The sequence below is a fragment of the Sphaerodactylus townsendi genome, linkage group LG01, assembly GCF_021028975.2.
Source record: "Sphaerodactylus townsendi isolate TG3544 linkage group LG01, MPM_Stown_v2.3, whole genome shotgun sequence".
NCBI lineage: Eukaryota > Metazoa > Chordata > Lepidosauria > Squamata > Sphaerodactylidae > Sphaerodactylus > Sphaerodactylus townsendi.
In genome coordinates, this window is record NC_059425.1 from 189737162 (window position 1) to 189750032 (window position 12871).

At 43.5% G+C, this 12871-nt stretch overlaps 1 protein-coding gene across 7 annotated transcripts in view; it reads right to left on the reverse strand.

Moving 5' to 3' along the window:
• The window catches only part of MYO16 (myosin XVI), a 183567-nt gene that overhangs the window by 153192 nt on the left and 17504 nt on the right, over window positions 1–12871 (reverse strand). For all 7 annotated transcript variants that reach the window (XM_048501914.1, XM_048501905.1, XM_048501895.1 and 4 more), the window contains 2 exons: window positions 11205–11348; window positions 2061–2169 (listed from right to left, as the gene is read on the reverse strand). In XM_048501914.1, the coding sequence (XP_048357871.1) occupies window positions 2061–2169; window positions 11205–11348 (253 nt within the window). The remainder of the gene's footprint in view (window positions 1–2060; window positions 2170–11204; window positions 11349–12871) is intronic.

Consider the following 12871-nt stretch of genomic DNA (forward strand, 5'->3'; position numbering starts at 1 on the left):
GCCTGCAGGGCGGGCAAGGATGGGGCCAGCGGCTTGGCCTCGCCGTCCGCCAGGAAAGTGCCCACCCCACTCCAACGGGTCTGGTGAGAGGGGAAGCCTGCGGCGCGGCCCAGCCGTCCGCAGGCAGTTGGTGCGCCCGCCCTGCTGCCTGCAGGGCAGGCAAGGATGAAGCTGGCAGCTCGGCTCGTGGAGCCGCAGTGCAAGGGCAGAAGAGCCGCATGCGGCTCTCGAGCCGCAGGTTCCCTACCCCTATCACCATAGGGCCTCCTGGACACTGCATAAGAATTGGGTCATCTCCGCCGCTAAATTAAGCACCTCAGTCATTATATGTTTCCTCTATGGGAAAGGCCAAGGATACATCCCTGCAGAGTTGAGAGCATTTAATGCCAAAGTGAGTCAACAAATCCTTTATGGGATCCCCATCTGGATAGGGGCACGGAGCAGAGAGGTTGAAAGGGTCCAGTCGCACATTCTGTGTAAAATCCTCGGCTTGCCCCATTCTATCCCCTATGCGGCCCTGTGCTTAGAAACACACCAGCATTGGCTGGAAACTCTGGCCTGGTGCTATACATTCAAGTTTGGGGTCAGGATTTGTTTTAATCGGGATGAACTGGACTATACATCCTAGGGACTCACCATCCTCCACACAACCCAGTGGTGGGTTAAAATCGAAGCCAAATGTAATGAGTTGGGCATTTCCTTGGAGGACCTGCTAATGTTAACAGAGAGGAGGTCTATGGGGCTATCAAGAAGAGACTTTTTAACAGAAAGTTTCAACAGATGCTAGAGGAAGCTAATAAAACTTCTTCCCCGATCTCCATGGGAATACCCTTGGATAGGTTAACTGTAGCCCGGTACCTTTATCTCCTGGTTGAGGCCCGGTGGCGTAGAGCAATCACCTTAGCTAGGTGTAATGCCCTGCCTTCTTCCTTTAGCCTTGGACGCCACCTTGGAATCCCACATAAAGACAGGAAATGCCCGTGTGGCATGGGTTCTGTGGAAACAGTATCTCATATGCTGTTGAATTGTCTTTTTTATGAGATTGATAGGAAGAAGCACATAATCCCCTTCCTGCATGGAAGTGAAGGCATTACAGGTAACCAGAAGGTTATATATCTTTTAAATAGTCACACCTACGAGTTGTTGGAAGCAGTGGCTAAATTTTTTAATGGTGTTATTTTAACTCATCCGAAGTTGTAAAAGCTGTTGTTACCTTGTGATGTTGATGTTGAACTATTTATATGCTGGTTCTGGAGGGTTTTCCGGGCTGTGTGGCCATAGTCTGGTGGATTTTGTTCCTAACGTTTCGCCTGCATCTGTGGCTGGCATCTTCAGAGGTGTATCACAGAGAAAAGTCTGTTTCTCACTTTTCTTTGTGATACACCTCTGAAGATGCCAGCCACAGAAGCAGGCGAAACGTTAGGAACAAAATCCACCAGACCACGGCCACACAGCCCAGAAAACCCTCCAGAACCAGTTGAATCTGGCTGTGAAAGCCTTCGACAATATATTTATATGCCATTAAAGGTATTCGATTCGACTCGAATTGTAATGAAAGGCCAACAACCCGCAAAAGAATTGGCAGCTGTGATATAAAACAATAATAATAATTTAATTTAATTTACTATCAGAGCTGCCAGATCTTTAGCTGGTTGTTGGCCTTTCATTACAACTCGAGCCACACCCAGAGGCCTAGGATGTGTAATGTATCGGTGTGGTATTCATGTGGATTCCAATAGGGCTGCCTTTGGAATCAGACAGATGTTGATTTTGTCAGTTTGAAGATGTCTCAAGGGTTGCCCTAGTGTTGTTGTTGTTGTTGTTGCCATTAGAACAAAGGATGACTCTGCATATTATTACTGTTTGGCTAGGACTCCCTTCAAATTGAGTGCAAAATTCCTCTGTGACCCTTGTCCTCCTCTGGTGACCAGGGAGACCTGGAAACCCTAGGAGGCATGTTAGAGACCAACAAAATACAGAGCTCTGCTGTTTGGCTCTTTTCCCACACCACTGAACACAATAATGGGAAATTAGATGTGTCATAAATGGTCACGGCCTACCGTTTTCTTCCAGGCATGCCAGGAGGATACAACTGGATTTAGTCCCTTCCATTGCATAGTCAAGGGCAACGTTGCCATTCACGTCCTGCAGCAGCACATTAGCTCCAGCCTACAAGCAAAAAACAAGGGGGTGTGTGCCTCTGTACCAAGTTAGAAGTACCCAATACCGTGTTTCCCGGAAAATAAGACAGTGTCTTATATTAATTTTTGCTCCCAAAGATGCGCTATATCTTGTTTTCAAGGGATGTCTTATTTTTCCGCTCCACAGCTGCATGCTCTGGTGTTCTGTTTGACGGGCATGCTTCCAAACAAAAACTTTGCTATGTCTTACTTTCAGGGGATGCTTTATATTTAGCCCTTCAGCAAAACCTCTACTACATCTTATTCTCAGGGGATGTCTTATTTTTGGGGAAACAGGGTAGCAGATGCAACAACTGCAGGTTCACATGTCATGGAGAATCCAGTGCTTCCAATGTACAATCTGATTGTGTGGCCCTTTTATTCAGACACTGTAGAAGAACCAGACTGGAACTTGGTGGTCCAGGCCTACAGGCACCTTCTTCCTGCAACAATACAACCAATTTGCACCAGCTGGGTGGACAAAGAGAAAGAAGAACACAAAACCACTTGTTCTTAATTTTGGTCTGCACCTAACACTAGTCCAACTAATCTAGTAGGAGGACTAAGGCACCCCAACCAATTCCCTGATACTGGTACATCTTCAAGGTCTGTTCTGTTTAACATTCCACTGGTGTAAACTCCTCAAGCATAAGGTGAAACTTGGATGCATTTTGGTACATCAACAGAGAAGCAGTACTTAGCCTTTCATTACATTCCCTCAGACAGGGTTCCAGTCCCAACAATGATTGTGATTTATACACTTTCCATTCTCGGCTCAGAGCAGTTTCTAGCCTTCTTAATGCAATATACAATAGCACAATAATATCACAGTAAAATAATAGAAATACAGTATTAAAAGGTTTTGAAGTTTAAATTTGCAGTTTAGGAGCTGTCTCCTGTTTGTCTCAGGCAGAAATCCTATCTGCAGAAAACATCTATCCCTTTATCTCAATAATGGGAGTTAATACTACTAACCAGAAGAGAAGAGGGAAGGGAAGGAGGGAAGAGGGGGGAGGGGAGATCACAGGAAGGAGAACAAAAGAAAAAGGTGGAAAGAAAGGAGAAAAGATAGTGGGAGGGGCCGTGGGAGGGCACACTGCAGCTGCCTCAGTCACACGCTTCGTAGAACAGTTCCTGCCTGGCCAGCAATATCCTGTGGTACTGCAGTAGATTTCGCAGGGCCCTGGTCTCTCCAGACACAGCATTTTGCCAGATAGCGGCCAGGACCAAAAAAGCCCTGGCCCTGGTTGAGTCCAACAGGATCTCTCCGGCCAGAGATCACCAGATTTTTATTTGCTGATCGTAACCATCTTTGTGGGATGCAGCCTACATAAAGAGAGATGCTGTACTCAAACCTAGGGGTCACCACTGCATGGATCACTTTGGCTAGATTGGTCTGGGATATATAGTGTGCAATTGCCTCACCTGACAGAGGAGGAGAAAAGCCAGGCAAGCTACCTATGTCACTTGAGCCTGCACTGATAACGAGGCATCAAGGAGCATGCCTAAACTCTTTGCAGTTTGTGCACTAGTCAGCTGCACACTTTCTAGAGTAGGCAATTGGCAACCCTGCCCCAACTCTTCCAGTCCCAGCCACAGGACAGATGTCTTCCCTGGATTTAGCTTCAGTGGGCTCTGTTTAAAGCAGCCCACCACAGCCTCCAAACACTTGCTGCAGAGTCCAAATGACTGTCCATCAGCAGATTCAGCTGGGTGTCATTGGAATACTGAGGACATGCTAGCCCAAACATCCGTATCAATCTGGCAAGAGGGCACATATAGATATTCAACAATATCCTCTATGGGAATCTGGACCTCATCCCCACTGGCTTTCACAAGCCAAGGTGGGCATATGGGTCTGAGAAGCTGTACAACTCTGTCCACTTCACCCTGAGAGAGCTGATTGAAGTGGTCCAAAACAGGACCTGAAGACAGCCAAGGGGCCACTAGTCTGCTGGCTGTTTCCAAATTGGAGGAGTGATAAGACTTTATCTGCAAAAAAGCTCACAAATGCCTAACACCTAAGGACTGCATCTTCATTTGGAACCATTCATTTAAGGCAGGGGTCTTCAAACTATAGCCCTCCAGATGTTCATGGACTACAATTCCCATCAGCCCCTGCCAGCATGGCCAAGTAGCAGGGCTGATGGGAATTGTAGTTCATGAACATCTGGGGGGGCATAGTTTGAAGACCCCTGATTTAAGGTCATCAGTTGTCAAACTCTCCTAAATAACCGAGCTGGGCAAGAGGTTGCGGAAGTGATGCTAGCTGCGAATTAAAGTGGTTATGTTCAACCACTCCCACAAAAGAAATGGAAGAGAATAAAATGACTGCCCATTCCCATCTTAAAAGTCATTTAGTACAAAACAGACCCTGGCTGGAAACAAGTTTCAGAAAAGCATTTTGCTAACATTGATTTTCAGAACCCCGACAGGTGCCCCAGCTTAGGACTCTAGAACAAACACCCCAAAAGAGTCTTCACTTGTTCGATTCATCTGGTGATGCAAGGACCATGTCAGCAAGGACGGGGGAATCTCATGCCTCAAAGACGAACTTTTATTTTTATTTATTTTTATATTTACCTATATCTCGCCCTACCCCCAAAGGGCTCAGGGCGGCTTCCGATGGCATTTACCAATTTACCAATGTCTCCTACACATTTCTTCTCTTCCCTGAGATAGACAGTAAATGTGTTTTGACTAAATGATCTTTTCTTCCTTAACAGCTACTAACAGCACTTTCCACACACCAGAGAGAACAAGGAATACAAACATGTCTCTTTTTAAACACAATGCACTACCTTTCCCCTTGTATCTCCACAAAGGAAGTGGCTAGAGATTTACTTATTTTTAAAGGCAAGCTAAAAATTCAGAGAACATGATAAAAAGTTTATTCTAATGTTATAATAATATTTGAATATGAAATGTTTAAACTCTGAAAAAGTCCCCAATGGTATGGGGGGTAGGGGTTAGGGAAAATGCAAGGAAATCCACTCTATGGAAGCCCCATCACCCCTAGGCTGTATTAGTGAAACCACTCTCATTGGAATTTATTCCTTTTGATTTTCTGACTTGAGATGATAGCCTGAGAGTCAATATGCTATCTGGAAATTTAATTTCTATTGCTACATCAGCTTCTTACACATGTTCTAACATCATCAGCATCATCATCAGCATCATCATTAACAACAAGAATTAACCTTTAGCAGCAGTAAGGATCATAAATTGTGAAAGCAAATTATTTCTGAAAATTTGTACATCAAACATATATTTCCAAAATGGTTTTAGTCCCTTATTTCTCCCTTTTAGTAACCCTCCATACCATCCATTAAACAGCCAGACACCTTCAGCAACCATGGTTCATCTATTTACCGTATATACTCGTGTATAAGTCAACTTTTTCAGCACATTTTTAATGCTGAAAAAGCTCCCCTCAACTTATATTTGGGTCTTACACTCAAGTATATACAGTAACTGTATGTGCTAAGCTCTGTTTGTGTAACTCAGGGTCCATTAGGGGGAGCTAAAGAGCTCAGATTTTCCATATAAGGAAGGAAAGGCTCCATTTCCTCAGAATGGTTAAGAGGCCTGTATTTCAGGTATGAGAATGTTCGTATTAATTGTTGAGATTAATAAACAATGAAAAAGAAAACAGATAAACAATGAAACAGAAAACAGATTTAAAGTTTCTTTGGTTGTCAGTCTGGTGAATGTTAAGGGTCACAAGGTAAGATCACACTGTCAAAGACTTGAACTCCTTTTCCATTTCTGATAATATTGCTCTCTTAAAATCTAAGTTGGGTTACATTTGGACATACAGATGAGGAGGAGGAATCCAGTTTTGAAGGATTTCAACTCTTGTGTTTTAGCTTGGTTGCTAAGGTTTTTGTACCTTTAAAGTTATTGTTCTTGTTGACCCTCTTTTCCACTTACAGAGCTTACTGTTTTTCTTTAAAATAAATATTCAAAAACATTTAACCTACTGTTGCCTCAATTAATGCAATTTTATTGATATCTATTTTTATTTTTGAAATTTACCATTAGCTGCTGCATTTCCCACCCTAAACTTATACTCGAGTCAATAAGTTTTCCCAGTTTTTTGTGGTAAAATTAGGTGCCTCGACTTATATTCGGGTTGACTTATACTTGAGTATATACAGTAATTCTTTACGCCATGGACTAGTACCTGGCGTTTACTCTTATCCCCTGGCGTTTACTCTTATCCCTGGCGTTTACTCTTATACTGTTCTCAGGTGGTTCCCAGACCAATGGTGCAATCCTATGAAGAGTTACTCAGTCTGTCCATTAATTATGGATGGTTTAGAGTGGAATAACTCTTCATGGGATTGCATTGCTAGGGTTGATCAAAAATTCAAGTATATCCAAGAGGTCTTATACTCAGGATCTTCTCTCCCAGTATGTGTTGTGTTCTGCAAATAATACTCTGCTGGTGGTCCCTGGCCTAAAAGATGTCCGGCTGTCCTCGACCAGGGTCCGGGCACTCTCTGCTCTGGCTCCAACCTGGTGGGATGCTCTGCCTAGTGAGAACTGGAGCCTGCAGGACTGGATGCAATGTCTCAGGGCCTCCAGGACAGAGCTAGAGCAGCAGGCATAGAGTTGAGGCAGCAACAGTTCATTTCCATCTAAATGGTCTCCCTCCTCTTCTATACTTTCTTCCCCTCCTTCTTTGTATTCTTTGTATATTATTGATAATCAGGAATTTTATGGTATTTATCGTTGAATTTTAGTCACCATCTGGATTTTTAATTGTCTTAAACTGCGATATATACTTTTTTGGTAAGTGTGTTGTACTGCCCTGCCCTGAGCCTGCCCTGAGCCTGCAAGTAGAATAAATGAAATGAAATAAAACATGGGTTTGGTGAAAAGCTATTGTTTGTTATTAAATAAATGATGTTTCATATTGCCTATTTTAATCAATAATCACTGAAGCAACAGAAAATTGTTCAATATCTATCTAGTACTCTGTCCATTCTACCCTATGAGTGCATTTCCAGAAAGCATGCAAAGGTTACCTGAACTGCAAAATCCTGTTTTGTTCATACATGCATGGTAGGTTGGGTGTGTAAGAAGTGGTAAAATGTTGCTTTTACATATACCAAGAAGTGTTACTTTTATATACATAAGAATGCATGGGAAAAATGGTTGCTTTTATAACCTAGATTGAATTGTCTTTACACATAAACCTATTTAATGCACAAATATAGAATTTAGAAGTTGCAAAGAATGTAAAACACTGAATACACCTCTAATAGTATAATCTAGCTTTATAAAGTTCATATAAAGTTTCTATATCTGAATACTAGAAGATTTTCTAATACATACACACACACACAAACACACACACATAGGCTGTTTCCACACAGGCAGAATACAGCATCCCAGGGATGCTAAGAATAGCGTCCCTGGGGAGGGGTTCGCATGACAGCAGCGGCGGCCTCGCAACCCCTGAGCGGCACGAAGCCGCTGTTTCCAAACCTTGCTCAGGGAGGTGTTTCGGAAACAGCGGCTTCCAACTGCTGCCGTTGGCACGGCAGTGGCTGGAAGGCGCCATTTCCCCCCCTTTCCCGAACGCCTACCTTTTCTCCTGGCTTCTGGCGTTGCAGAGGCCAGGGGACACGCCCCCCTGGCCTACGACTCCAGAGCTGTCGCTCCAGGCTGCGGGGGCGTGTCCCCTGGCTTCTGCGATGAGCTGGAAGCCTGGCGACAAGGTAGGCATTTGGCGACAGCGCAGCCTATGCGAAGGCTGCGCCACCGCCTGTTGCCCTCCTGGGACCGTCCATGAGAACGGTCCCGGGGGGTGCATCGGCATTGTTTATGCCGATGCACCCCCGGAAAGGGCCACACACACACACACACACACACACACACACACACACACACACACACACACACACACACACACACACACACACACACACACACACACACACACACACACACACACACACTGCTAATGCACTTTAGAGATGTAGCAGTATGGCTCATCAACAAAGGAAAAAATATGGCTCTAGGGTCAGACAGGTTATGGGAATGCAAAGGGAAGAAGAAGAAGAGTTTGGATTTATATCCCCCCTTTCTCTCCTGCAGGAGACTCAAAGGGGCTGACAATCTCCTTGCCCTTCCCCCCTCACAACAAACCCCCTGTGAGGTGGGTGGGGCTGAGAGAGCTCCAAGAAGCTGTGACTAGCCCAAGGTCACCCAGCTGGCGTGTGTGGGGGTGCACGGGCTAATCTGAATTCCCCAGATAAGCCTCCATAGCTCAGGCGGCAGAGCGGGGAATCAAACCCTGTTCCTCCAGATTAGACACACGAGCTCTTAACCTTCTACGCCACTGCTGCGTAGAAAAGCAGACTGGCGCCTGGTACTCCCAACTATGGAATTAGTATCAATATATATATCAAACACCATCTGACTTAGGTATTTTCATATGTCTAAAATAAATGAGAAGAGGTCAATGTCTAAAATAAATGAGAAGAGGTCAATGGTTAGGGGGGAATAGCAGGACAACGCAACAGTTTTATAATCATGCTTTTATATTTGAATGCTTTATATTTTAGTTAATAATGGAACTTAAAGAATATGTTAATCACCCACATCCAATGTATGTATGTATAACCACAACACAATACAATGTTATAAACATTGAACATTCTATGTTGAATATGAGCTTCTAATATGGTTAAAAGAAAATGTCATTCTCTCAGTGATACAAGTAATGTAGCTCTTGGCAGAAATCCTACCTAATCAGATGTCCAGCAGGAAGAATAGCTCACAAAATCCTAAATTTAAATCTGATTAGGCTTTCTAGGCTTCTGGCTAACTAGGTATATAAGCTAAAGGAGCAGAAATAACTGTTTGTCCTGGACACACTTTTATTGTCCTGGACACACTTTATATCTTATATGTTAACCTAAGTATAAAGAAACACTTTAAGGTCTTGAAGCCTGAATTCAACAGTTAAAGTCTGTGTGGGCCTCAGAGCAAAGGGGGCTATAGAAACATTCCTGTGCTAAGAGATACCTGTTTATAGAAGGTCCCTTAGACCTGGTAAGGGGTGTTTGAAATAAGATGGTGTCTTCACAGTAAGATGGGTGAGATAAACCAGACTTAGTGGAACCAAAGACGTGGCAGGGGTGATAGGAGAGTGAAATAAATAATTTCTTATCTAACAGAATGGACATACCAAGAAGACATTAACTGAAAGGGTTGACAACTGGAGAGAACTAGATATATGAAGGTTGATCGATACAAATAAAGAGAAATTAAGTGCAGGTAATGCCAACTGAGGGATGTATGTAATTGAAGGAGATATCACATGGTATATGACATGGTATGCCTAGATGAATTGTAATAGGCTGTGGCCCTCTCATCTCCCAGCCAATGGAGAAGTGAGGGAGGGACTGGGTGGTCCTGAAAAAGGAATATAAGCTGTTGTAAAACAAAGGGAGTGTCTACCACTGGGTGGACACCTGGGCTTGCAAGACCGTAAACCAATAAAAGCTTTGTTACCTGCTTCACCAAATTGGTCCATTGTTTTTGGGGTCTTGAACCCACATTTCTAACAGGGGGATGTATTGCAGTTGAACCCTGTGGTGATGTGTGCCTTTAAGACTTAGATATGAGTGGCAGAGTTAAGACACCCAGGAAAAGCATTTGGAACTGAGACCAGAGAGAGTTAAGACTGAGAGCTTGTGACTAGCTGTTAACTGTTCTGGTGTTCTTTTTGTTAACTGTAAATAAACTTGTTTAAGCCACTACAGTTGTCCTACCAATTTTTTTTATTTTTTTTATTATTTTATTATTTATGTTGCTGTACCATCCATCATGAGATGGGCTCAGAAGTTTGAACTCCATTTATCTCTATAGCTTTTGCAAAGGTCTGTAATTTTTTTTTCTCTTTGAGGCTTGAGACAGAGCGTAGGGAACAGATAGCAGAAAATGGCCAAGTTTTCCCCACAAGTAGGCTTTGTGTCAAGCCTGCCCCATACTTGGCCTGGCAACTCGCATGTACACAGCCTGGGAGCAGATGGCCCAACTATTATCAGTGCCCAAGGCCATGGGGCCTTTTTCATTTGCTTGCAATGAAACTAGCAATAGTGCTTAATGGCTACTCTTATCTGCCTTCCTGAAGGAGTAGCCTGTCCCGAAAACAATGTCTCTTTCTCACTGTCCTTTCTCATGCTGATATTATGGGAATGTGAGGGAGGGGGGTTCTGGAATGAGTCAAACTGTAACTTACAGGTATATACTGGGGGCCAGAGAGCCAAACCTCAGTTTCGGCTATCTGGCCATTGGGCTGACACGGTTCTGAACAAAGCTCTTGAATCTACCCTGAGTCTTATTACTGACTGGAGTACCAGACCCAGTACCAGACTTTGACTTCAATCAGCCTGCTGGATGATCTGGCTGGAAACAGCACTTCTCCAGGTACAGAACTGCCACTAAATTGCATAAGGCAGGAGAGAGCCAAGTATGCTCCTTAATTTACGCTGTGGGCCTACCAAGCAGAGCAGATTTTCAACCACCATTGCAGTTTGGGTGGGCTTTTTAAACCATTTATTTACTTTTTCACATGTACCAAACATGAAAAACCACTTGGAAAATAAATGTAAAACACTAAAATGTTAAGAAAACAAATACACATACATTCCAAATCTCACTGAATGATGTGCATTTGTTGCTACAACCTTTATGTTGTTGTGAGGACTTATAGAAACTGCATTTGTCTGTAAAAACAGAGCACAAGAACATAAAACTATCCCTTCTGGATCAGACCAAAGGCCAGTATCCACTTTCCCACAATGCTGCAGATGTCTCTGGGAAGGCCATGAACAGTTGATGGAGGCCCCCAGCAACTGCTGTTCCAAGGTACACTGTGGCGTGAAAGCAAAGCAACATGGCTGGTGAATTCCTCTGTTAACACACTTATACGATTCAAGGCCCATTAACCACTTTTATTCAAAAAAATCCCATTTCAGGTGTCCATTTTTATGTGTTACTTACCAGCAACAAGAGGAGAACAATGTCAGGGTTATCACTTGCACAAGCTACATGCAGTGGAGTCCAAAAATCCTCATCCTGATGATTGACATTAACTCCTCTCTCAATTAGTATTTCTGCAGCAAATGCATTGTCGTAACGGGCACACTGTGAAGAGCAGGGACAAAAAGATATGTTGAAAGCACAGCCTAATGGATCTTATCCATGACAGATTCTGCCTATATAATAACATTATTGTCTTATTTAGGCTTGCCAAATTCCAGGTGGTTACTGCAGAGCATCCAGAACTGATCTCCAGATGACAGACATCAGTTTTCCTGGATAAAATGTTAACTTTAGAAAGAGGACTTGTTAGCATGTTGAGGTACCTTCACCTCCAGGTGGTAGCTTGGAGATCTTCTGGGATTACAACTGATGTTCAGATGACAGAGGTCAGTTAACCTGGAGAAAATGGCCGCTTTGGAAGGTGGACCCCATTGAAGTCCCTCCCATCCCCAACCCTGCCATCCTCAGACTCCTCCTCCAAATCTCCTGGGATTTCCTAACCTGAAGTTGGCACTTTTGCCATGCCTCCAAGGAGTTCAGATCAGCATATACACAGCCCTTCCAATGGAGAAGTCTAAAATCCCGTGGGGGGAGTTTATCAGATGCTCATAAAAAAAGAAAATAGTAGTTCTGTATAAAAATGGTAATCATAAGTAATATAAGCCCTCTACATCATAAGCCCTCTACATCAAAGAGAGCATAGTGTCACATAAAATAGACAATGCAAGGGGAGCTGATTCCTCTACAGAAGCACTGTGGATATCAATACCAGGGGTGAAGCATAGTTTAACATTAGGAATATATTATCGTCCCCCTGACCAAAGTGCACAAGAGGATTCTGAGATGGAAAAGGAAATTAGAGAGGCCAACAAAAGCAAAAATGTCGTGGTAATGGGCGATTTTAACTATCCCCATATAAACTGGAAAAATGCATGTTCAGGTCATAGTAAGGAGAGAACATTCCTGGATATGCTAAATGACTGTGGCTTAGAGCAGATGGTTGTAGAACCAACCAGGGGAGAGGTGATCCTAGATCTAATTCTATGTGGGACCCAGGACCTGGTGCGGGAAGTCAGTGTTGTTGAGCCAATAGGGAACAGCGACCACAACGCTGTCAGATTCAGTATCTCTGCATGCGAACAAGTGACAACTACTAATGTAGTTACATTTGCCTTCTGAAAGGGGAATTTCTCAAAGATGAGGGGGATAGTGCGCAGGAAGCTGAAAGAGAAAATCAAGAGAGTCAAAACTGTCCAAGATGCTTGGAGGTTATTTAAAAACACAATCTTAAAAGCTCAGCTGGAATGTGTTCCGCAGGTTAGGAAAGGCAGCGCCCAGTCCAAAAGAAAGCCACCATGGTTAACAAGGGAGGTTGAGGAAATTATTAGGAAAAAAGAAAATGTCTTTTAGAAAATGGAAGTCCAGTTTGACTGATGAAGAATATGAGAGGGAACACAAATGGTGGCAAAAGAGAAGCAAGTTAGTTGTAAGGGAGGCAAAAAAGGATTATGAGAAACGCATGGCTGCGAACATCAAGACCAGCAACAAACAGTTCTTCAAGTATATCAAAAGATGGAAGCCAGCTAGGGAAGCGGTAGGCCGATTAGATGACAAAGGAACAAAGG